The 27,159-nt window shown below is 39.7% G+C and overlaps 2 protein-coding genes across 6 annotated transcripts in view; one reads left to right on the forward strand and one right to left on the reverse strand.

The window, feature by feature from the left end:
- The window catches only part of LOC105471255 (maltase-glucoamylase), a 157,696-nt gene extending 148,127 nt beyond the window's left edge, over positions 1 to 9,569 (reverse strand). The window contains exons 1-2 of one of the 5 annotated variants that reach the window (XM_071094349.1): positions 9,458 to 9,567; positions 8,962 to 9,014 (exon numbers count right to left, since the gene is read on the reverse strand). The gene's annotated coding sequence lies outside the window, so the exon portion shown is untranslated. Of the gene's footprint in view, positions 1 to 6,605; positions 6,690 to 8,961; positions 9,015 to 9,457 lie in introns of those variants that run through there. The other 4 variants (XM_071094351.1, XM_071094350.1, XM_071094348.1 and 1 more) reach the window with 4 other exon arrangements.
- A 9,565-nt stretch (positions 9,570 to 19,134) lies between these two features.
- On the forward strand, positions 19,135 to 21,001 carry LOC105471256 (taste 2 receptor member 38). Its single transcript, XM_011723616.3, has one exon. It carries the CDS (start codon positions 19,237 to 19,239, stop codon positions 20,236 to 20,238), a length of 1,002 nt encoding a protein of 333 aa, XP_011721918.2. The 5' UTR covers positions 19,135 to 19,236; the 3' UTR covers positions 20,239 to 21,001.
- The last annotated feature ends 6,158 nt before the right edge of the window (positions 21,002 to 27,159 follow it).

Genomic DNA, 27,159 nt, shown 5'->3' on the forward strand with positions numbered 1-27,159 from the left:
CAACGTTTCCTCCCATATTCTCTTCAGTAGGAAGCAGTCTTCCTTAGTCATTTATCCAAGGACTGGTTGAATAAGAGGACTTACTTCTTATACATTGATAAGAAACTGCTATTAGTCAACATAATGCCCTCTTACTATGCAAAAGGAAATGGAGCTGTGAAAGCAACCTTTCTCTACAACAAGGATTGCCTTGTGTTTTCTAGAATAAATTACTCCAATTCTAGTCTTTCTTACCATGACTGTCTCCACTATCTCACATTCCAAAGAGCTTCATAAGAAATCCTATAAAATTAAACTTGCTTGTTAAATTCCATAAAGATTAATAACCTCTCATGCCTGGTATAATTAAATGAACTAATAAAGCAAAGAGTGATCTTATGTTCACTAATAAGAAGAGGAGTTAGAATGTCTATCCAAGTGACCATGTCTCCTGTTTGGTAGATGCTAATAGTTGTAAGATGTGAGATTGCTTTTTATAACAATATTTAATTTTTTTTCAAATGTTTATTAACACACTATGTTAGACACTATGAAGAAACACCCACCCATTGCTGGTCAAACTATAAATACCCTATGCTCAATGAAGACTCAGCAAAAACTATTAAAATTACTCATGCCCATTACCCAGCAATTGCATTTATAGAAATTCATACCATAAATACACTTACACATTTGGGAATCAATGTATATACAAATAAAGGTTTTCCATCACAGTATTACATGTAATAGCAAAAGATTGAGGACAGTGTAAATATCCATAGAGACAGTACTCAGTAAATATGTGAAGTAAAATATAATTCAATGTTACTTAAAATCATGACATGGCAGGTGTTTTTAATTTCACAAATTATTTGATACTCCTCTCTTGAAGAGGTAGGCCAAGTCCCCACCACCCCCCGCTTTGAGGATGAGCTGGACTTAGTGACTCACTCTCAACAGATGGGATATGGAGAAGGGATAGCATCTAACTTTCAAGACTAGGCTTTACAGCTTCTTCCTTGCTCTTTCTCTTGGATCATTTCCTGAAGAAAACAGTTGCCATGCCATCATAAATTCAAGCAGGACTATGGAAATTTCTAGCAAACAACTGAGGTCTTTTGCTAAGAGCCATCTGAGTGAGCTCCCTTGAAAGCAGGCCTCTATCCCCATTCAAGCCTTCACATGACTGCAGTCCTGGCTGACATCTCGGCCAGACTCATGAGAGACCCTGAATCAGCACCACTCAGCTAACCCACTCCCATATTTCTGTCCTGCATAAATTGGGAGATAATAAATGTTTGTTGTTTTAAACTACAAAATTGTAAGGTAATTTGTTACCCTGCAATAGATAACTAATATGCATAGGTAAATATGACTTTTTAATAAAATATCATTAACATTTTTTTTAAAACTTGCTGTTTATCAATAGTCCTTTTGCGCCATATATTCAAATATGGTTACTTGCGCTACGGAACAATAATATCTATTTTCTAGCTATACAAGAGAAAGGTTTCCTTAAACCTTAAAAAAAACTCCAGCATTATCTGATTGACCTTACTTCCTGCATTATAGAACCCTTGATGGTGAAGCTTCCTATCTCAATTAGAAATGCAATTGAAGAAAAACTAAGATCAAGAAAAATGGCAAGAGGCAAATAAAAAAGGAAATAATTTAAATAGGGTTAAGTGCTTTTAAAAATGTTTTTTTTAAAAACCGCTACTTGGCAATCTGTCCTTAATCTCTGACTATTATTTTTATAGGACAAATATATAATTATGCAATTTTAATGCTAATGATAATAATGGTTAACAGTGATTGAGCAGATATCCTAAGAGGCTTCCATAATTTGTCACATGCAATTTTTATAACAACTGCAAGTTGATTATGGCTACTATCCTCACTTGCAGATGAAAAAATTAAGCTTCAGAAACATCAAATAACCTGCCTGATGTCATACAGCTGATAAGGAGCAAAGCCCCAATTTGAACACCTGCCCTTTGGACTCCACAGCCATGGCTTTCAACCGTTACTCTATAGTCTATGCTATAATGCTCCACGGTGTACACCAGCTTGGGCTTTCTGTGAGATTGTAGTTTAATCAAATAAAACCACATTAAGTTTATGGCCCATAGCACTGTTTTAAATTACCTGGGAGACCTAGAAGAAGCTACTGATGTGCCTTATGTGCCACGTTCATTCATCATTATCTAAGCTATATCTCTGGAAGAAAGAAATCTGCTTGCAGTTTATTTATTCATTCATGAATTATTTATTAAGTCCCTACAATGTGCCAAGCATTCTTTCAAACACTGGCTATACAACAATGAACAAAACAGATAAAAATCCCTGCCCTCGTGATTCTTACATTCCCACAAGTAGAAAAAAGAGACAATAAACAAAATAAATAAATATACAATAGGTTATACTGTATAAGTATATGGAGAAAAAGTGGGAGATAAATGAGGAATGTTGGGGTAAGGGTTGCAATTTTAATTAGGTTGGTCAGAAAAAACATCGTACTGAAATGTAAGAATTATTACTATATATATATATAGGAACGCTTTTACACTGTTTGGCGTGTAAATTAGTTCAACCATTGTGGAAGACGGTGTGGCAATTCCTTGAGGATCTACAACTAGAAATACCATCTGACCCAGCAATCCCATTACTGGGTATATACTCAAAAGATTATAAATCATTCTATTATGAAGACACATGCACATGTATGTTTACTGCAGCACTATTTACAATAGCAAAGACTGGGAACCAACCCAAATGCCCATCAATAATAAACTGAATAAAGAAAATGTGGCACATATACACCATGGAATACTATGCAGTCATATAAAAGAATGGGTTCATGTCCTTTGCAGGGACATAGATGAAACTGGAAGCCATCATTCTCAGCAAACTAACACAGGAACAGAAAACCAAATACTACATGTTCTCACTCATAAGTGGGAGTTGAACAATGAGAACACATGGATATGGGGAGGGGAACATCACACACCGGGGCCTGTCAGGGGATGGGGGACTAGGCGATGGAGAGAATTATGACAAATACGCAATGCATGTGGGGCTTAAGACCTAGATGATGGGTTGATAGGTGCAGCAAACCACCATGGTACATGTATACCCATGTAACAGACCTGCACGTTCTGCACATGTATCCCAGAATTTAAAGTAAAATTTTAAAAAAGAATTATTTATATATATATACATTATGCAAAAGCAATAGAATTTTTTTCTTCTTGAATTATTTAGTATATGAATAATTGTCAAAGCTCATTGTCCTGGTACTGTCATAGTGCTTTAGGCAAAGTAGACAAATCACATGGGGGCCCAAATTACTAAAATGGCTATCTAAATTAATTTGGAAAAACTAGATATTTGTCCTCTTTTCGGCATTATGGCCAGTGTTTGATGTGTACATGGAGGTCTAAGCCATTCTTTTAAAATCCTTTGCTAACACAAGGCATGAGATCTAGTAGAAAAGAGGATTCATTGTAGATAGACCAAGAAAAACTTGCAAAGAGGACCCCAGCAAGCCATAGCTATTCATCAAAAATGCTGGGCAATATTAGTAGGTTGGGTCATCCTTTCCCAGCTGCTTGGTGAGTGGAAGGGATAAGGTAGCTAATGAATGGCTTTTTTCTTGCAAGTCTGGTCACATCCAAAGTGAGAGATCTAAGAGTCAGCTCTTACCCTAGACTGCTGTGTGACCTTGGAAAAACAACTTAACCCCTCTGGGTCTCAGTTTCCCCATCTGAACTGCAAAGGGATCATCTCTAGGAGACAGCTAACTCCTCCTCGAGCCCAGCAACAGAGTGTGCGAAGGCTTATATTTCTCATCACATTCCACAGCTGCCACCTGAACCAATTTTAAATGGAAAATTTCTTATTCTAGTTCCATTCCCTGCTTACAGAACAATTTTTATAGTAATTTTATTAGCTCATTAAAATTTATTGGTGAGGGAATTCCTGATAATAAAAAATGATCATTGGCATCTTCTCAAAGTGTGAGTGAAATAGCAATGAGCTGTCTTAAATTTAGCGTAGCACTTCATTTGATCCCTGGTAGCACAGGGTCCTACCAGCACAACAAACTAAAGACCCCCTCCATCTCACCCCCTCTTGGCACACCTGCAGACATACACTTATTGTCCCACACCAGGACACAGACTGTAGACAGTTTGGACACTGGGAGGTCCTCCTTGCCCAGCAAAGCCGCTGATTAGATTCTGCAACAAAAACCTACTGATATCCTGTTTCAGGGAGACCCATGGGGATTAGTCTCAATTTCTTTCTCTCCCCCAAGAGTAACTCTCCCTTCCCACCTCTGTAACCAGTCAGAAAAGAAATGCCTGCATGTGTCTAGCTAGACTCTGGCAACTAGTAAGGATCCAATTTTTTTTTTATTTTAAGTTTTACCAGGGAGGGCCAAAAACAATTTATCACCTTCTCATCTTCCCACGGGCACTCCCATTCTACTCCACACATGACTGCCAGGACAGATACCCTACTTTTCTCTTTATGACCTCCTTCCAGATTCCACAGGAAACCACTCCTAACCCCCAGTGCATACCAACTCATAAATGCATCCCAGTTTGTTACACACACCCTCAGTCTATTCCCTAAAATTATTCTGTATTTGATCAACAGAGATACCAAACCCATAAGCATTGTGATAGATTTCTCAATTTTCTGACTATAATTGGTTCTCCAATTACATTTTCTCAATCACAACTCCACATCCTTTCAGAGAGAAATGCTCTAATCTCACTCCCAAATTCTTTTTTTTTTTTTAATTTATTTATTATTATTATACTTTAAGTTGTAGGGTACATGTGCATAACGTGCAGGTTTGTTACATATGTATACTTGTGCCATGTTGCTGTGCTGCACCCATCAACTCGTCATTTACATCAGGTATAACTCCCAATGCAATCCCTTCCCCCTCCCCCCTCCCCATGATAGGCCCCTGTGTGTGATGTTCCCCTTCCTGAGTCCAAGTGATCTCATTGTTCAGTTCCCACCTATGAGTGAGAACATGCGGTGTTTGGTTTTCTGTTCTTGTGATAGTTTGCTAAGAATGATGGTTTCCAGCTGCATCCATGTCCCTACAAAGGACACAAACTCATCCTTTTTGATGGCTGCATAGTATTCCATGGTGTATATGTGCCACATTTTCTTAATCCAATCTGTCACTGATGGACATTTGGGTTGATTCCAAGTCTTTGCTATTGCGAATAGTGCCGCAATAAACATACGTGTGCATGTGTCTTTATAGCAGCATAATTTATAATCCTTTGGGTATATACCCAGTAATGGGATGGCTGGGTCATATGGTACATCCAGTTCTAGATCCTTGAGGAATCGCCATACTGTTTTCCATAATGGTTGAACTAGTTTACAATCCCACCAACAGTGTAAAAGTGTTCCTATTTCTCCACATCCTCTCCAGCACCTGTTGTTTCCTGACATTTTAATGATCGCCATTCTGACTGGTGTGAGATGGTATCTCATTGTGGTTTTGATTTGCATTTCTCTGATGGCCGGTGATGATGAGCATTTTTTCATGTGTCTGTTGGCTGTATGAATGTCTACCTGACTTCAAACTATACTACAAGGCTACAGTAACCAAAACAGCATGGTACTGGTACCAAAACAGAGATATAGACCAATGGAACAGAACAGAGTCCTCAGAAATAATACCACACATCTACAGCCATCTGATCTTTGACAAACCTGAGAGAAACAAGAAATGGGGAAAGGATTCCCTATTTAATAAATGGTGCTGGGAAAATTGGCTAGCCATGAGTAGAAAGCTGAAACTGGATCCTTTCCTTACTCCTTATACGAAAATTAATTCAAGATGGATTAGAGACTTAAATGTTAGACCTAATACCATAAAAATCCTAGAGGAAAACCTAGGTAGTACCATTCAGGACATAGGCATGGGCAAAGACTTCATGTCTAAAACACCAAAAGCAACGGCAGCAAAAGCCAAAATTGACAAATGGGATCTCATTAAACTAAAGAGCTTCTGCACAGCAAAAGAAACTACCATCAGAGTGAACAGGCAACCTACAGAATGGGAGAAAATTTTTGCAATCTACTCATCTGACAAACGGCTAATATCCAGAACCTACAAAGAACTCAAACAAATTTACAAGAAAAAAACAAACAACCCCATCAAAAAGTGGGCAAAGGATATGAACAGACATTTCTCACTCCCAAATTCTAACTCCTTTTATTCATTTCTCTCACCTCATATCCAGAATCTGAAAGAATTTCTGCCTGCTGCCTCAACCTAAGTATTAAGTAATTCATCACACCTCACACAGAAACACACACATAAACACACAGGTTTCACTACAATCAGGCTTATAGATCTGGCCTTAGTTCAGAAAAATATACACACACTAAGAAAAAAAGATGAATGAGAATTTTGTTCCATGTGTATGCATGTGCATAATTTTTGATTTATTATTGGTGTTGTTTATCTTTGTCTGTGTTTAACAAATTGACAAGGGCATTTTGACTAAAAGAGACCAACTCACATTCACACACACTTGTAGACACACATCTGTAACCACAAAAGAACCCAAGGTTCACAAACATACCTCATTACCTCCTGCAGCCGCTCCCTCTCTGTCTGAAGGATGGCTTAGCAATAAAAGCAGAGGAGCACAGTCCACCAAAGCAACCAAAGATCTGGTAACTATTTACTGACCTATCAAGAAAATGTTAATGGCTTTCAAATGCAAATGAATGGCCAGCTTTTATTTCCAGGATCAGAATTTTTAGTTAATTAGTAATCATGGTCTTGCTCTAAGAAGGACATCCCTACGACTTTTGGAAGGAAATGTCAGCTCCCATGACCCACTCCATCCCCTCCAGGCACTGAATCAGTGGTAAGGACACTCCGTGTGTCTGCTAAGAGAACACAGACACAATTTGTAGATGATAAAGAGCAAAAAATAAATGACCTCAGTATTCCAAAAGAGCCCTGGTATCTTACAGTGACTCCGAACCTCTCAGGAACTCATTGACATTTAGTAGCACAATCTGATGATTGCGATGGAAGGAAGTTGTTTTAAAAATGTTTTAAAAATTGTTTTCTTCTTTCTTCTTTGAGGTGTCCTTAAGCTTGTTTGCAGTATGGAAATCCTTTAATAGTCTGGTGACTCTTGAACTGCCTTTGCAGAATTATAAATAAGAGAAATCTAACATGACTGACTCCATCTTGCTTCTAACCTCCCAGGCTAAATTATGTTTTCTGGGGGATTTTTTTTTTTTTTTTTTTTGGTTGGCTTTTTGCTTATTCTACTACAAAGGCCAACATAACTATGAGAGGGATTTAGTTTATAGTTAAACTTGGAGTCAAGGGAAAATGATCCCCCTCCTTGCCTGGAGCTTAAAGCCACATTCATAAGGCAAGGTTGGAATTATGGTAGGGGCTTGGACTTTGCTAAAGAATAGGCATAAACAATGTCCCGCCATGGCTTAGTTTGTTTTCTGTAAGTTGCTTACTGCCCCAGTCACATAACCAATGTCACAAAATGTATAACTTCCCCAACTACCAAAGATAACATCACTGTATTGGTCTGTTTTCACACTGCTATAAAGACATACTTGAGACTGGGTAATTTATAAAGAAAAGAGGTTTAGTTGACTCACAGTTCCGCAAGGCCGGGGAGGCCTCAGGAAACAATCATGGTGGAAGGAGAATCAGGCACATCTTAACATGGCAGCATGCCAGAGAGAGAGTGAGCAAGAGCAGGGAAAACTGCTTTATAAAACCATCAGATCTCGCGAGAACTCACTATCAAGAGAACAACACGGGGGAAACCACCCCCATGATCCAATCACCTCCCACCTGGTCCCTCCCTGGACACCTGGGGATTATGGGGATTACAATTCAAGATGAGATCTGGGTTCGGACACAAAGCCTAACCATATCAATCGCTATTGTGAAACCTAAATAACTGGTCTTTTAGATATTTGTTAGCGTTTCAGTAGACCAAGAGACACCACCTAGTCTTGAGGCCCCCCCAACACACACACCCCTCCCGGGAACTGACTCAGCTGCACAAAGACAGTTTCAGGTGCTCCCGTGATTTCATTCCCCGCCAATCAATTACACAAGTTCTCCAGCCCCATGCCCACCAAAGTACCCTTTACAAACCTCAGCCTTTGAATCCTGGGGGAGATAGGATTGAGAAGTTTTTCCCTGCTCTTGTTTGGCCAGCCCTGTGATTACTAAACTCTTTATTTACTACAATGCCAGTTTAATAGTGCATTCAAGAATATATTGCTCTGTTTTATAGGTGTGCATTCCCCAAAGTGCTCGGAGGAGTGCTAGCCACTCCTTAAGTCCCTGCCCACAGAGCTTCCTCAAACTCTCTGTCAAAGCCAGACCCACATGAAGAGCCCATTCTGAATGCTAAGCCCAGACGGGACAGATGAGGCCCCGTGTGCATTCTTCCTCCTCCTACATGGAACATGACTTTGTATTCTCCCTTCCTGGAATAAAATCCTTGTAGAAAATAATAATTTTATCTGTGTGGATTTTACTGGTAATTAACGGTGGGTGGATTAGGCATCCCTAAAAGTATCCTTTTAGTATGAAATTGTCAAACATAGTATTTCATTCAAGATGAATTATTTCTTGGAGAGTATTTTCATGTTAAATTTTTAGATGATTTAATCTGAAAATTTGGGGAATTTTCCATAAAAATTGGGGAATTTTGGAAAATTTGGAGAATGCTCCTTAGGGATTCTCAGCCCCCATACAGCAGCAAGAGGATCACTTGAGCCCAGGAGATTGAGGCTGCAGAGAGCTATGACAGCACCACTGCACTTCATCCTGGGCAGCACAGCAAGACCCTGTCTCTAATAAAAAAAAAAAAAAAAAAGGAAGAACATGGACTTTCAAATCAAACTAGCCTGGGCTTAAATATGAGGTCCTCTACTTACTTTCTGCAGAACTTGGACAATCATTTCAATTTTCTGAAGCTCAGTTGCCTTATCTGGAAATCAGGGATGATCATGAGTACTTCATGATGTTACTTTGAGCCTAAGCTGACATAAGTACCTGACATCCAATGTCAGTTTCCCAACCCCTCCTCAGCCAGTCTTTTCTGAAAATGAAATAATATCCAACAAGCAGTATCATTAGCTTAAATTCTGTTAAGAACTACTCCTCCAGTTCCTCAACCCTTAGGAATAGCCACAGTAAACAGTCAACACATCCCACACTGAACTGATTCCACAGGCCAATGGAGAAAAACCATTACTACAAGACTCTCTCTCTCTCTCTCTCTCCCTCTCCCCCTCTCTCTCTGTTTCTCTCACATATGTGCGCGCGTGCGCGCACACACACACACACATTCACAAGCGAATGGCATCTACACCCCCTACCTATCAAAATGATGTCTCACAGTCTTCATAGCCTACAAACATTAATTTTTACCTCTGTTTTTGTTGCAGCCAAGTTGCTTTCCTTCTTTCGTCCTATATAAAAGACCTTAACATCACATGCCACCTGCAAAGGGCAAAAAGGAGTTGGTTGGAGGAGGAGTAATTTATCTGCCCAGAAATGTTCAGAGGAAGGTAAGAGCAGAAACAATGTACACAGGACATTACAGCATTTCCTTGTCTTGTGAAATGTCTATTATTTAGCAGCTTTACACTGTCTTCTACTCCTTCCTCTTCACCACCACAGACAAGAACACATGCACATACAAGTATGAGTACAGAGAGAATTTTAGGAATAACACATCACCTAGTATTCACATAAAACTTTACATTTGGCCATGCACGGTGGCTCATGCCTATAATCCCAGCACTTTGGGAGGCCGAAGTGGGTGGATCACCTGAGGTCAGGAGTTCGAGACCAACCTGGCCAACATGGTGAAACCTTGTCTCTACTAAAGATACAAAAATTAGCCAGGCGTGGTGGCAGGTGCCTGTAATCTCAGCTACTCAGGAGGCTGAGGCAGGAGAATCGCTTGAACTTGGGAGACAGAGATTGCAGTGAGCTGAGATCACGCCACTGCACTCCAGCCTGGGTGACAGAGTGAGACTATCTCAAAACAAACAAACAAACAAAAAACAAACAAAAAAAACTTTGCATTTGTGTGACACTTTGCAGTTTTCAGAGTACCTTTTAAATTTTTTTTTTTTTTTTTTTTTTTTTTTTGAGACAGAGTCTTGCTCTGTCGCCCAGGTGCAATGGTGTGATCTCGGCTCACAGTAACCTCCTCCTCCTGGTTTCAACCAATTCTTCCACCTCAGCCTCCGGAGTAGCTGGGATTACAGGCATGCACCACCACGCCCGGCTAATCTTTGTATTTTTAGTAGCAATGGTATTTCACCATGTTGGCCAGTCTTGAACTCCTGACCTCAGGTGATCCACACACCTTGACCTCCCAAAGTGCTGAAATTAAAGGCATGAGCCACCACACCCAGCCCCAGAGTACTTTAATCTGTACTATTTCATTGATCACAACAATCCTTTAAGATAGGGCAGGTATTTTTAATGACCATGTATAAATGAGGAAACAGAAACTAAGAGAAATGAGTTGCTAAAGGTCACTTTCTCTCTCTCTCTCTCTCTCCCCCCCGCCCCCCCCCCCCCACTTCTTCTCTCCCTCTCTCCCTCCCACTTCTTCTCTACCTCTCTCCACTCTTGCGCATTCTGGTCCCAAGGTCTAATAGGTTTAATATTGGATAAGTTAGTAATTGCATTCAGCTTCTGATAATAATGTTCCAAGCATTGTGGCTTAAGGACATAAGAGTTTCCCACTATCACATAATGAGAAGGCTGGAAAAGAGTAGTTGCTGGTGTGGTTTCAGCCGTCAAGGATTTCAGAGTGAAGCCTTTGAGATTCTCTTGGCTTTTGCCTCATGGTTAGAGTCCAACAATAACATTCGAGTTCAGGCACAGAAAAAGGGAAATGCAACAAGGGCTTTCTAAGAAATTCCATCCAATTACTTTTTCTTGTGTCATTTGGACATTCCTATCTGAAAGAAGGATGAGATTTGTAGTTCTTTTAAATTGGGAATACTGACATGCCTAATAAACACCGAAGTTCCGTTGACAATGGGGAGAATATGCATAGGCAATTGGTAGTAACTACCCTGGAAAGAATGGCAAGTTGGGTGTATGGATTCTACCTAGGCCTACTGCTTGCTTCAACCCAACTGATGCCAGGGCTCTGCAGCGAGAGCTGTTGGGTGCTGCTGTCACATTTAAAAGAGTAATACCCACATTACACCCCTTTGCTGCTGTTCTTCTCAGGTAACAGCAATAACTGGCAGAGCTAGATTTGGGAATTACTGGAACTCTTGGCGCTATATCACCTAAAACCATCAAAGGCCTTCTTCAATTTCTAACAAGAGTCTGAATCTCACTTACAGTGGAGCATTCAGGTGAATGGCAATTAACTCCTACTGCTAAAAAAAAAACCCAATATGGGTCCTGAATAAAGTTTCAGCACCCAAGTGATGTTTAATCTCTGTGAAATGTGGCTCATTGCTGAAGTCCTAGAAAATCATCCTCTCTTATATCCCAGTAGTTGTCAAACATGAGTGTGCATCAGAATCACCTGAATGGCTTGTTAGAACACACAGTCATGAACACCTTCAGAGGTTTCTATTCAATAGGTCGGGGGCCTTACATTTCTAACAAGTCCCCTGGTGATCCTGATCTCCCTAGTGTGGGGTATCTTAAGCCTTGAGAATTATTGATATAGCTTATAAAAATCCATATTACTGGAGCTCACCTGAATGAATCTTTACTGCTTGCAGCCAAAAGCGCCTACTTAATGAATTGTTCTTTGGATTCAGACAGAGTCCATAGGACTAGAACAGAGGACAAGGCCTCATAGCAAACACCATGTCCCCCAGACAAGAGCCTGCCTACACTTTGGTGCCTACAGTTTTGTTACTGGATCATTTCACTACCTAATTTTTTCTTCTCTTAGGATGAGTGCCCTCCTGAATGGCTACATAATGGGTTATAAAGACATTCAGCCTTTGATCTTCTGTGCAGAATACATGTTAGAATCCCAGGAAACCAGATGCGGTGGCTCACGCCTGTTATCCCAGCACTTTGGGAGGCTGAGTAGGGCAGATGGCTTGAGCTCAGGGGATTGAGACCAGCCTGGGCAACATGGTGAAACCCTGTCTCTACAAAAAAATACAAAACTTAGCTGGGCATAGAGGCGTGCGCCTGTAGTCCCAGATACTCTGGAGGCTGAGGCGGGAGGATGGCTTAATCCCGTGAGGCAGAAGTTGTAGTGAGCCGAGATCACACCACTGCACTCCAGCCTGGGCAACAGAGTAAGGCCCTGTCTCATAAAAGGAAATAAATATAAAAAGAATCCCAGGAGTGAATTCACCTAGATTTAAGCAAGGCCAATGTACCTACATTCATAAGAAAGCAAGGTTGGTCAAACCATTACTTTGGATTTAAAGTGAATGGCCAAATAAACCAACAAAAATCTAATTACTTGTCATATACAGTAAGGAGTAAAAAAAGAACAATACATAATCCCTACTCTTGAAGAACGCAATATAATTGAGGATACCCACGTAAACAAATACTTTTTTTTGAGATGGAGTTTTGCTCTATCGCTCACGCTGGAGTGCAGTGGGGCGATCTCGGCTCACTGCAAGTTCTGCCTCTAGGGTTCACACTTCTCCTGCCTCAGCCTCCCAAGTAGCTGGGACTACCGGTGCCCACTACCACATCTGGCTAATTTTTTTTGTATTTTTAGTAGAGATGGGGTTTCACCGTGTTAAGCAGGATGGTCTTGATCTCCTGACCTTGTGATCTGCCCGCCTCAGCCTCCGAAAGTGCTGGGGTTACAGGCGTGAGCCATCGCGCCCGGCCACAAATACATATTTCAATACATATGGTAAGTGCTACAATAGTGCTATGAACAAAGTATAATGGAAGCAAAGAAGATATAGGAAGCCTGTAGGAAGTGAGTAAAGGAAGACATCATCCCAGACCCACCTGAAAAAATTCTGAGGAATTTCCTTTTATGCTCTAACTTATGAATAGCTATGTTAACCTGTTGCACAGATCGACATGTTCTTTCAACCAGCGCAGCGAAATTTTCCCCCACTCCTTTCCCTTACCAGAACAGTGGTCTCCTGAGATATAAACCTATCCAGGCTCAATTTTTCTTTCTCTCCTGGGAATGGAATGAGCTATCACCCGCCTCCCTCTATCGCCCTGAGGAGTCCACAAGAGCAATTGCACTCCCCCTGCCCACACACACACACACACACACACACACACAAAACACAAGAAAAAGAAAGAAAAAAGCTCAGATAGGGCTGAGGTAGGAAAAAATGTTACCAGGCATCTTATCAAAGCAAGGGTATCTCCTCCAGCCCATACTCTAGATTGGGAGTTAGGCTTAGAGGAAGGAACGCCAGAAGTGAAATCAGAATACCTGTGGTTGGAATCCCAGCTCCTCAGTAGGTTAGTTCCCTTGGCCAAGATATTTAACTGTTTAACCTTCCTGAAACCACTTTCTCATCAGTACAATGGAAATATCATTACATTCTTCGCAGGGCAACAGTGAGATTCAAGGAAATTCAGACTATCATAATGCAGTAAGTGGAGTCTAAAATTTCAGTTGCGTGAGATAGGGGACCACATTACTGCTAGATTTAAATGGCTGAGGTGAGGATGCACCGCGAGACTGCCAGGAATTCCAGGCCTCGCGGTGTTCTGGCGCCACCTGGTGGGAGCTCTTAAATAGCGATCGGGGAGGACCCGGTCGCAGGGGAGCTGGAACTTCCTGGAAAAGCTGGAGTCCATTGCTTTGCCTGATTATTTGGGGAGATTGGAGGTCAGAGACTCCTCCTAGGTCTGTTCTTTCCCAGCTGTCTCGCTGTTCTAGGAATTCGGGCAGGGGGAGAACGGGAGATACCCAATCACGGGGGAAGAATGGGAGATAGCCAATCACTGGTTACTTTATATTGTAATCTCGCGGTAGTGGAAGAAGTCGCCCTGGCCCTGAGCCCAGTCTCACCTCCAGTCTCACCTGTGGCTACAAGCCAGCCACGCGGGCCTCCCGTCTCCCCGTGAAAGCACCGAGCTCCTTCCTGCCTCATCGACTTCCTAGGTGCCATTTCATCTGTCTTGAGTGCTGTTGATGATGGCCACTGCCAGTGTTTCCTATTGACACTACCCCAATTGTCTGTTTCCGGTCCGTAGTCTCTCCCCCAACATTGTTTCTTTCAGTTAACTCTGCTATCTGAAGTCATCTAGTGGTGTTTTTCCTCTAAAGTAAGGTATGACTTACTTTAAGCTTTATGGCTTTACTTTTACGGCTTTAAGCTGTGCTCTTTCAGTTCCTCTAATACCCTTTGTTCACCAGTGTGTCCTCAGTGCCCATTACAACTGGAATATATTTTGTTCTTAATAAACATATATTGGTATGTCCATTTCTCTAGTCATTGGAAACATCTAAGCAAGGTATTTTAAGGGAATGAAGTTTGATATTACTAATAATAGTGTTCTTCTGTCAAGCTAACGAAGACCAGTTTTTAAAAATCAATCCAAAGAATGGAATTCCAATCTCCAAAAATAAATGGCAGCAAAAGTCTAAACACAAATTTATATAGGTTAAGAATTTTTAACATCTGTTTAGTTGCAAAATCCAGGGACTAAGATTTTTTTTATTACATCTGATAAAGATGTGATCACTGACTTACATCACTACTAATAACAAATAAGGAGCTTTCATGTGCCTACCACTGCTATTACTGGCATTGCAGTTGACTTTACTGTTTTTATTTTCCTGAGTAAACCATTTTTCAAAAAATAGCCAATTGCTAAGGATTATCTACAAAAGAGATTATTTAGATAATTCCAAACAATGTGTGTACATAAGTCAAATGGAGGGGAAGTATAAATGAAGGTTTGTGTTACCTTTCTCTGAAAGAGCCCTTGATTATTGAAATTTTTATTTTATTTTTTATTTATTTATTTATTTTTGAGACAGAGTCTCACTCTGTCTCCCAGGCTGTAGTGCAGTGGCACAATCTCAGCTCACTGCAAGCTCTGACTCCCAGGTTCATACCATTCTCCTGCCTCAGCCTCCCGAGTAGCTGGCACTACAGGTGCCCACCACCACGCCCAGCTAATTTTTTTGTATTTTTAGTAGAGACGGGGTTTTCACCGTGTTAACCAGGATGGTCTCGATTACTGAAAAATTAAGGCTGGATCTGGTGTTCCTAGAAATAAAGAACTTTATTTTTTTAATAAAAGGTTATAATCTTAATATAAATGGCTCTAACTGTACAGTTATATATCTCTGCTTGTGCAGTGGAGCGAGTTTCTACCTAGACTTTTTAGGGAGGCAAACATCTTTTCTAAACACCTTTAGTGCAAACCGCCACCTGGTGTGGTGAAGACAAGGAGAAAATTAGCTTAAGTTGAAAGTGCAGAACTCTGTCTGTGTTTGACACTCTGTAAGATTGACCCAAATGAAGTGGTCACAAACACAATTAATTAAATACAATTGCAACATCATGATACACAAATAAGGACTATATAAATATCTGTATATGAACAGTTCAGAATAAAACAAGAGTGAACATCTTTAGTAATCACTGACTTATGTCACTACTAATAATACATAAGGAGCTTTAGTCAAAACATAAAAAAAACATAAAAAAAGAAAACATAAAAAATACAAAGAGAAGCATCTAAAAACACCAACAGGGCAGCACCAATAACTCTTGAAGGATTAAAGGAGTATTTTAAATGAATATGCAAAAAAGAGGACTGGGTGAGGAATATCAAGAGCAACACATTAGAACAGTGGTAATAATAACTAACATTTATTGATTGGGCCATCATGTGCCAGTCACAATTCCAAGCACATCACGTGTGTTAAGTTAGGTAATCCTTGCATCCCTCTGAGGTATGCATTATTTTGATCATCTCCATTTCATCTGAGATGAATGGAAAGAGTTCGATCACTTGTCAAGATCACACAGTGAGTAAGCAGGAGAGCCAGACCTTAACTCAAGGTGGCCTGGATCCAAAGCCCACACTCTCAACACAAGCCTTTGCCTCTAAGCTGGGAGCACACTTAGAGAAAGTAGGATGCCCAAAGTGTGGCTGTGTATAAAGAGTAAGTTGAGGGGGCCAGCAAAGCACTAGGCAGAGCAAGCTCCACTTCTTAGAGAAGATGTTATCACACAAGAGATAGCAAGCCAAGGCAGAGCCACTCAACTGCTCCTCTCCTTCCATCTTCACTTGTTCCCCAGTATGAGTGAGTGAAACGTGAAGAGCAATCATAAAAGAACTGGAAAAGTCATAGCATTTATAAAAATGGGAAAGAAGCACCAGAGTGGGAGGAAACGTTGGAAAATAACAACCAGTCTCTAAATAATCCGTTTTCCAATCTCCACTGAGTAACTAGCCTGAATTTTTCCAAAGCTTATAGATGTGATCATGAAATCCATCCAATTCCTTTAGAAATGAAGGAGAGTTAGAAATATTGGAAGGCCAGAGCTCAACAAATATTTGAAAATGTTTACAAGGGGAAAAAGCTAGACTTCAGAAATTATAGACATATATGTTATAATATAATTCCTGGAACGTTAAAAATATAATACAACGGCCGGGCGCGGTGGCTCAAGCCTGTAATCCCAGCACTCTGGGAGGCCGAGGCGGGTGGATCACGAGGTCAGGAGATCGAGACTATCCTGGCTAACATGGTGAAACCCCGTCTCTACTAAAAATACAAAAAACTAGCTGGGCGTGGTGGCGGGCGCCTGTAGTCCCAGCTACTTGGGAGGCTGAGGCGGGAGAATGGCGTGAACCCGGGAGGCGGAGCTTGCAGTGAGCCGAGATCACGCCACTGCACTCCAGCCTGGGAGACACAGCGAGACTCCATCTCAAAAAATATATATATATAAAATACAACATTATGTTATAAATATAACGTGGGGATGCTATAGACTACTAAATGTTTCGTTTACAAAAATTTCATTCATTCAAAAATACATGTTAAGTAATAAATACCCTCATGAAGCTTACATTTTTAGTGGGGGGTGGTAGGTATAGACAATAAATAACTGAATATATGCAGAAATACAAAACAGGTTAAGTATTATAGTATGCACCTAATATAGGGCAAGGGATACGATTCATAGGGAAAGTCTCTCTAATAAGATGACTTTTGAGAGGAGATCTTTTAAAAATAAAGTGGGACTCGGGAGGACGTAGAAGAAAAATAATTCAGGGAATGAAAAGTGCAAGTTCAATGGTTCTGTGGTAGGAGGGTGCTTGGTGAATTCACAGAACAGGAACAAGGTCCATGAGGCTGGTATGGAAACAGAGACGAAGATGACATCTGAGCAGGAACAGAGGCTCTGATTATATGGGACCTGTAGGCCACTGTAGGAACTTAGTTTTTTATAGTGTTAAATCCAGCTTAGCCTAAAGCTACCTTACTACATATTTTAAGTTCAGCCTAAACGTTTCTCTGTACATTGTGAACTGTAACATAAACGGAGTTGTAAACAGACCATAGCCTACTCTTGTGCCAATCACCAAATTTTGACCAATCAGTGGTGGCCAACTATTCAAACTGTGTTCAAATATGGCTGATGCTGAGCTGTAAGCAATCCTGCTGTTTCTGTACCTTACTTCTGTTTTCTGTACATCACTTTCCTTTCTCTGTTCCTGAATCTTCCACCACGTGGCTGTGTTGGAGTCTCTGTGCCTACTCTGGCTCTGAAGGCTGCCCAATTCATCAATTGTTCTTTGCTCAACTAAACTCTGTTAAACTTAATTTGGATAAGGTTTTTCTTTTAACAATAGTGAGGGAGTTTAAAGGCCCTGAAAGGTTTAAACAGGGGAATGACAGGCTCTAAGTTATATCTTGTCAAGATTGCTACTGTTGCTTTGTGGAAAATAGAGTAAGGGAATTGGGAAACAGAAAGAACAGTTAAAAGGCTCCTGTAATAATTCAAGCCAGCACTGTTCACAATAGCTAAGACTTGGAAGCAACCCAAATACGCATCAATGACAGACTGGATAAAGAAAATGTGGCAAATATACACCATGGAATACTATGCAGCCATAAAAAAGGATGAGTTCATGTCCTTTGCAGGGACATGGGTGAAGCTGGAAACCATCATTCTCAGCAAACTAAAACAAGAACAGAAAACCAAACGCCACATGTTCTCACTCATAAGTAGCAGTTGAACAATGAGAACACATGGACACAGAGAGGGGAACATCACACACCAGGGCCTGTCAGGGGGTGGGGGGCAAGAGGAAGGACAGCATTAGGAGAAATACCTAACGTAGATAACGGGTTGATGGGTGCAGCAAACCACCATGGCACGTGTATGCCTATGTAACAAACCTGCATGTTCTGCACATGTACCCCGGAACTTAAAGTATATTAATTAAAAAAATAAAAATAATACTAATCTGAACCAGCTATGCCCCCTTTCCTCTCCCTTCATGACACAGTGCTAGTCTTGTTCATGTTAATATTCTCCTTGCCAAGCACAGTGCCTGGCATAATAATGATGATTGCATGAAACCTTTGGCAACAGCAAATAAAACTGCAGTTATACACTGACACATGGAAAGGAACCATGCGTTTGTCTATATTAAAAACACAGCCTGTGATAAGTCATTACTTCACAGGTGAGAGAAGGAATGCAAATGAAAAGAGACTCTATTTCGAACCTTAGATCACCAAGAATAACTGCTTTGCCTACTGCGGGTTTTCTCAAAACCCATAAGCAAATCCTGTTCTCTTCTCTACTCTCACAGGTCCAGATGGGCATGCAAAACTGGATTTGGGAAATTGAGGCTCTGTTTTGTTTGCATCCCTGATGCTGTGCTGTGGCCTTCTGGGGAGGCGGTTGTACAGGAACACCTGGATGTATTAATCTTGCATCACCCAAGAGGCAGAACCATCAGCCTTCCACCGTATGATAAGCTCTTACATGTATCCAAGAGATGTTCTAGAGAAACAACATCCCTCTAAGTTTCCTGCCAGAACTTTTGATGCTCTTGCTTTGGGATAGATCTAGGGAAAGAACTGGATGCTTTGTGAAGGAAAGGTCCTGGCTTGGAACGTACATTTACCTCTCTCCACTGGGTAGCCACTAGGTCTTTAGAGTAGCCAACTAGAGAAGATTAGCCAACTAGAGAAGAGAAGTAGAATAGCCAATTAGAGAAGTGACATCATGTTAACTCTAACTCACATCTGCACTGTGTCCTATGAAGTCAGGAGCACATTTCTGTTCATTTCAGTCCTGGAGTTTGCAGTGGGGTTTCTGACCAACGCCTTCATTTCCTTGGTGAATTTTTGGGACGTAGTGAAGAGGCAGCCACTGAGCAACAGTGATTGTGTGCTTCTGTGTCTCAGCATCAGCCGGCTTTTCCTGCATGGACTGCTCTTCCTGAGTGCTATCCAGCTTACCCACTTCCAGAAGTTGAGTGAACCACTGAACCACAGCTACCAAGCCATCCTCATGCTATGGATGATTGCAAACCAAGCCAACCTCTGGCTTGCCGCCTGCCTCAGCCTGCTCTACTGCTCCAAGCTCATCCGTTTCTCTCACACCTTCCTGATCTGCTTGGCAAGCTGGGTCTCCAGGAAGATATCCCAGATGCTCCTGGGTATTATTCTTTGCTCCTGCATCTGCACTGTCCTCTGTGTTTGGTGCTTTTTTGGCAGACTTCACTTCACAGTCACAACTGTGCTATTCATGAATAACAATACAAGGCTCAACTGGCAGATTAAAGATCTCAACTTATTTTATTCCTTTCTCTTCTGCTATCTGTGGTCTGTCCCTCCTTTCCTATTGTTTCTGGTTTCTTCTGGGATGCTGACTGTCTCCCTGGGAAGGCACATGAGGACAATGAAGGTCTATACCAGAGACTCTCGTGACCCCAGCCTGGAGGCCCACATTAAAGCCCTCAAGTCTCTTATCTCCTTTTTCTGCTTCTTTGTGATATCATCCTGTGCCGCCTTCATCTCAGTGCCCCTACTTATTCTGTGGCATGACAAAATAGGGGTGATGGTTTGTGTTGGGATAATGGCAGCTTGTCCTTCTGGGCATGCAGCCATCCTGATCTCAGGCAATGCCAAGTTGAGGAGAGCTGTGACAACCATTCTGCTCTGGGCTCAGAGCAGCCTGAAGGTAAGAGCCGACCACATGGCAGATTCCAGGACACTGTGCTGAGAATGGATATAAAATGAACTCTTCCTTAATACGCCTGTGAGTCCTCATGAATATGCCTCTGATTCCTCAGGAATACAACTCTGATTCCTCACAAAGCCTTCCGATTTCTTCTGTAAAACACAACTGAAAGTCTCTCCACTTTGTATCAATGAACTAACTTATAGATGAATAAAATAATTATGCACTATACATGGCCTAGGCAAGAATAATGTTGGTGGCACCCTAGGTTTGTTTTGATAAAATGAACAAAATAATTAGGTGAGGTATTTGGTGTAAATCCTTTATATACTATAGCTTATTATTGGTATGAATCAAACCATGAGAAATCACCTCTTCTGAAATACCTATATCCCAAAATAATATGTTTGACTTTTAACATGACTGCTAAACTTCTTTCTCAGAACTGGTGCTAGCATCATATTTGGAAATATTCACTACTACAATAAGTGTATAATCCTCTTCAAACTCCACAATTTTCATGGAAACAAAAACAAACTTGGAAAGATAATTATGTCATAATTTCAGCTTCAAGAGGTACCACGTAACTTCAACTTCAAGAGGCACAAGAAAATAGTGTATTTTGTCTGAAAATACACTGATTCGGAAATGCACTTTGACCTACTTTATAATGATGGAAGAGAAGCAGATATTTGTCATCCAGTAGGTGACCTGGATGCCAGTAGGTGCCTTGTGTGGACTTTCTGGCTATGCCCAATTTGCCTTTGAAGATGGTGCTTTGCCTGGTACCAAGTATTTGTCTCTCTAGTTGGGGGCCCTATCAAAATCGCCCAGCTGAAAGGTATATTGTAGAGATTTGGCATTCTCTGTATTCCTGCACAGGAACCCAGCCAGGAAGGCGCTCCTCAAATCAAGTACTGAAAGACTCAGGAGAAAACAAGGTATTCCAGACATTTAAATCTTGATAGGCTTCACAGTTCACAGGCTTCACAGTTGTAGCAGCTCACCACCAAGGCTCTTAGTTCTGCTAGCTGTGGGGCCAGAGAACTGTTTCCTCCTCTCAGGCACTTGGTCTTAATAGATCCAAATCTTCACCTCAGTTTTCCTCCAAAAATTAGCCATTTCTTCACCTCCAGTGGCTACAAAATTTGCAACTTCATCTGGCTTCCTCTCCTTGGTGGACACTGAAGTTGTCACAGGATTCCCTCAAAGACGTCGGTCCTTGCTCTTGGCTGCACATTGAAATTATCTAAGGGGCTTTTTAAAAATCTCAATGTCCAGGCCAAATATGACCAATAAAATCAAATATCTTGAGATACAATGAGGCTTCTTTTTCTTTAATGCTCCTCAGGTGATTTCAGGGTGCAGCCAATGTTGAGATCCACTCTTCTAGATGCCCTGTCGGTGTAGAGATGGAGCATCTTTTCATATGTTTATTTGTATGGCTTTATTTTTAACATTGTATTTCTGAGATTCACCCATAATATTATATGAGTCACTGCTTGCTTACTTACTCACTATTTCTGAACATTTTGCATTGCCTACAGTGTGGAGCTACTATGAATAAAGTTTCTATACACATTCTTGAATCCATTTCTTTGTAGGCATAGGTTCATTTCTCAAGTGAATACCTAGGAGTGAAATTACTATGTTAAAACATTTATATTCATTTAACTTTATAAAAACTGTTAAAGAGTTTTCCAAAGTGATCCTAACATTTTATGCTCCCCTCAATAATGTAGGAGAGCTGTTCCACATTCTCAACAACATTTGGTGTTGTCAGTCTTTTTAATTTTGGCCATTCTAGTGGGGATGAAATGGTATCTCATTGTGGTTTCCATTGCATTTGTCTTCCAACTCATGATATGCAGAACAATTTTGTGTGCTTCTTGGCTATTTGTATTTTTTCTATTATAAAGTAACTGCCCATTTTAATATTGAGTTATCTTTTTATTACTGATTTATAAGAGTTTATTGATTTGTAGCATTTGTGTATGTCTGATAATATACATATATGTATTCTTATACAACTCCTATGTATACACAACTGTTTTACATTAAGTTGTCTTTTTATTATGGATTTGTAGAAGTTTATTGATTTGTGTGTGTATATATACATACATATATGTATATGAAAAATATACATGTATATATAACATATACGGATACAAGTCCTTTGTCTGATATATGCATTGTGAATATTATGACCCAGACTGTGGTTTTCCTTTTTATTTTTTAATAGTGTGCTGATAAGCACAAATGATGACTTTAGTAAAATCTAATGTCATTTTTTTCTACAATGCTTGTGCTTTTTGTGTCTGCTATAAAGAATATCTGCCTGCCTCTGACATGCAAAAACAGTCTCTATGATTTTCTCTAGAATTTTCACAGTTTTTACTTGTTTGGGACTATAATTGATCTTGAATTAATTTTTTTGTGTAGTATTAAGTAGGGCTGAACTTCACTGTTTTTATATGTCTATCTAAGTATGCCAGTATCATTCATTGAAGAGTTTTATTTTCTAATTGACTTGAACTCTTGTTGAAAATCATACAACTATATATGCATGAATCTTCTTCTGGTTTCTATGTTGTGTTCCAGTGATCTATTTGTCCAGTCTTTAACCAATACCTCACTTTTGGATTATGGTAGATTACTGGTAAGTTTTTAAATATTCAAAAATATTCTGTCTGAAAATCTATAAACATATCTCTTTATTTTTTGTCTTTATCTCAACAATGTTTTGTAATTTTTAGTGTAAATAATTTTTTGGTAAAATTATTCTTAAGTATTTAATATTTAATAATGTTATTGTATATAGAGTTGTTTACATTTTTATTCGCTACCAGCATGTAAAAATACAATTGATTTTTGTATGTTAACCATTATCTGACAACTATACCAAATTAATATATTGGTTCTAGTAGCTGTTTGAAGACTCTTTGAAATTTTATACTTAATCATGTCATCAGCAAATAAAGACAATTTTATTTCTTCTTTCTCCATATATATGCCCTTTATTTATTTTTTAAAAATTTATTTCACTGGCTAGGATCTCCAGTGTAGTGCTGATTAGATTTAATGTGAATACACATTCTGGCCTTGTTCCTGTTTTTAGGAAGAAAATATTCACTGTTTCATCATTGGGTATAAAGTTAACTGTAGGTCATTTTTAGATTCCCTTTGTCAGATGTAAAAAGCCCATTTGTATTCCTACTTTGCTAACAATTTTTACCATTAATGAGTCTTGAATTTTATTTTAAAATTTTTTGTATTTATTGAGATGATTCTACAGTTTTTCTTCTCCATTTTGTTAACATGGTGAATCACACTGATTAATCTTTGAATGTTAAATAAACTCTGCATTCCTGGTATAAGCCTCACTTAGTCATAGTGTATTATTCTCTTTATACGTTGCTCTACTTTATTTGCTAATATATTGTTAAGGATCTTTGTATATATGTTTATGTGGAATACCAACCTCTATTTTTCTTTTTTCTTTTTTTAATTACATATCTTTGTCAAGATTTGGTGACAAGGTTATTCTGGCCTAATGAAACAAGTTAGAAAACATTTCCTCCATCTTTATTTTCTTAAAACTTTGTGTAAGATTGGTATTATTTCTTCTCTAAATATTTGATATGATTCACCAGAGAAACCATTTGGACCTGAAGTTTTTTATTCATGAAGGTTTGCTTTTTTCAAAGTAATTACAACCTATTTAATAGATATAGTACTATTAAGATTTTCTGTTTCTTCTTGTGTCTATTTTGGTTTCATTTTTTAAGGAGTTTGTCCATTTTATCTAAGTTTTTAACTTTTTGCCATAAATTTGACCAGAATGCCTGTAGTAGATGGTTTTCTATTCCCTCATTCTCAGTTTTGATTACTTTGTTGTCTCTTTTTATTTATTGTTCTAGCCAGTGATTCATCAACTTGTTGATGTCTACAAGCAATCATCATTTGGTTTCATCTGATTTTCTCTACTTCTTTTATTTCCTCCTATTTATGTTCTATTATTTATTATTTATTTGGTTTAATTTCTCTTCCTGTTTTAGCTTCTTAAGGCAGAGAATTTGATCAATAATTTAACTTTTTTTGTTCTAATATAAACATTTAAGCTTTACGTTTCCTGCTCAACACTTCTTTGCTGCATCACACAAATTTTGATAGGTTGCATTTTCATTTTTAAGTTCAATTTGAACTTTTATCTAATTATACTTTACATTTGTGGTTTAACCAATGTTTTATGTAGAATTGCATTGTTTAATTTCCAAGAATTTGGGACTTCGCTAGATACCTTATTGGTTCTAATTTTTATTTAATTCCATTGCCATCAGAAAACATATTCTGTAATATTTCAATCTTTTGAAATTTATCAAGACTTACTTTATAGCCCAGCATATTGTGTATCTTTGTGAATAATTCATGTATATTTGAAAAATATATGCTGTTGTTGAATGTAGTGCCCCATAACTATCAATTGGGTCAAGGTGCTTGATAGTGTTATTTAGATCTTCTACATTCTTACTGACTTTTTGTCTCATTTTAATGTCAAATAATGAGAGAGAAGTGTAAAAATCTTTCACCACAATTATGGATTTGTCTACTTCTCTCTGTAGTCCTCTCAGTGTTTGCTTCATCCTTTTTGAAGCTCTGATATTAAATTCTTACATGTTTATAATTGCTATGTGTATTTGATGAATTTACCCTTTTATAATTTTAGAATTATAAAATAATTTACAATTACCTTTATCTCTCATAATACTTTATCTCTTATAATACTTGCCTTGAAGTTCACTTTGATATTAAAATAGTCACTCTAGCTTTCACATGCTTTTCGTTTTCTTGGTGTGTTAGGTCATTCTTGCATTGCTGTAAACAAATATCTGAGGCTGGGTAATATATAAGAAAAGAGGTTTAATTGGCCCATGGTTCTGCAAGCTGTACAGGAAGCACAGCGACAGCATCTGCTTCTGGTGAGACCTCAGGAAGTTTACAGTCATGATGGGAAGTGAAGAGGGAGCAGGCATCTCACATGGCAAGAGCCGGAGCAAGAGAGAGAGGGGAGGGGAGATGCGCTATACTTTTAAACATCCAGATCTCATGAGAACTCACTCACTATCCTAAGGAAAGCACAAAGCCACAAGAAATCTGCCCTCATAGTTTAAACACAATCCACCAGGCCCCACCTCCAACATTAAGGATTACCTTTCAGCATGAGATTTAGAGAGAACAACATCCAAACTATATCACTTGGTTAATTTTTCTATCCTACTACTTTCAAATATCTCTTTATTTTTCAAACATGTCTCTTAAGAGAAAGACACTGGACCAATATATTCAAAGTGCTAAAAACAACACTGTCAATCATCCTGTATTCAATAAACTGTCCTTCGAATGTGAGGAAGAAATTAAGACATTTTCAAACAAAGAAAATCTGACAGAGTTCATTACCAGCAGATCTGCTCTGCAAGAAGTGCTTAAGGGAGCCCCTGCAAGGTGAAACAAAACAGCACTAGATAGGAATTCAAAGCTGTATGAAAAAAAAAAAAGAGCTTAATAAAGCTACATGGGCAGTTAATAAAAGCTAGCGTAAGTTAGTAACAACACTTTGTAACTCCACTTTTTGTTCTCTACATGATTAAAGGGACTAATACACTTAAAAATTATGAGTCTAAAAGCTAGTTTTATTGTAACTTTGGTTTGTAACTCCACGTTTTGTTTTGTACATAATTTAAAAGACTAATTTAGGCTGGGCAAGGTGGCTCATTTTTAAGTGCCTGTAATCCTAGCACTTTGGGAGGCTGAGGTGGGTGGATCACTTGAGGTCAGGAGTTGGAGACCAGCCTGGCCAACATGGTGAAACCCTGTCTCTACTAAAAATACAAAAATTAGCCAGGCATTGTGGCATGCACCTGTAATCCCAGCTACTAGGGAGGCTGAGGCAGGAGAATTGCTTGAACCTGGGAGGCAGAGGCTGCAGTGAGCCAAGATGGCACCACTGAACTCCAGCCTGGGTGACAGAGTAAGACTCCGTTAAAAAAAAAAAAAAAAAAAAAAAAGACTAATTTATTTAAAGAATTATTAGTTTAGAAAAGGAAAGAGGAAGGGATGGAGCAAGGTGGCTGAATATAAGCCTATGCACCTCCCCATCCCTTGGCAACAGTCACATGGCATGGAGAATCTGTGTGCTTGAGGGAGGGCACAGCAGGTGTGAGGCTTTGCATTGAACTCAGTGCTGCCCTGTCACAGCAGAAAGCAGAACCAAGTAAAATTCAGCTGACATCTATCCACGGAGGGAGCATTTGAACTGGTCCTAGCCAGAAAGGAATTGCCTATCCCAGTGGCCAGAACAAGATGGAGTGCTCTAGGGCTCTAAGTAAACTTGAGGGGCAGATTGGGCCACAAGGATTGCAATTCCTAGTCAAATCTTAGTGCTAGGCTACGCTCAGAGCCAGTGGACTTGGGGGGCAAGTGACCTAGGTCAGAGTGGCTAAGAGAGTGTTTGTGCCACCCTGCCCACACACCCTGGAAGCAGCCACACAATGTGGAGAATCCATTTCTTTGGCATAGGGAGAGTGCAGTGATTGAGAGACTGTACATTGAACTCAGTGCTGCCCTGTCAAAGTGGAGACCTGGCAGGATGCATCACCTACAGACTAAAGAGACCCTGGGCCCTGAATAACCAACAGTGATATCCACGTAATATGCTGCAGTTTGGGCTCTGAGACATGTTGGCTTTGGGTGTGATCCAGCACATCTCCAGCTGTGGTGGTTACGGGGAAAGACTCCCTTCTGTTTGAGAAAAGCAAGAGGAAAAGAAAATGGGGCTTTGTCTTCCACCTTAGGTCCCAATTTAGCCACAGTAGGTTAGAGCACCAAGCAGGATCTTGGGGTCCCTGAATCCAGGCCTAGGCTCTTGGTCAGTATTTCTGAGTCTGTCCTGGGCTGGAGGGAAAT

The sequence above is a fragment of the Macaca nemestrina genome, chromosome 4 (assembly GCF_043159975.1).
Source record: "Macaca nemestrina isolate mMacNem1 chromosome 4, mMacNem.hap1, whole genome shotgun sequence".
In the NCBI taxonomy this organism is placed as follows: domain Eukaryota; kingdom Metazoa; phylum Chordata; class Mammalia; order Primates; family Cercopithecidae; genus Macaca; species Macaca nemestrina.

Bases quoted from the DNA above. Each gene is read 5' to 3' on its own strand.
- LOC105471256 (XM_011723616.3), top strand. From the start codon at position 19,237: ATGTTAACTCTAACTCACATCTGCACTGTGTCCTATGAAGTCAGGAGC.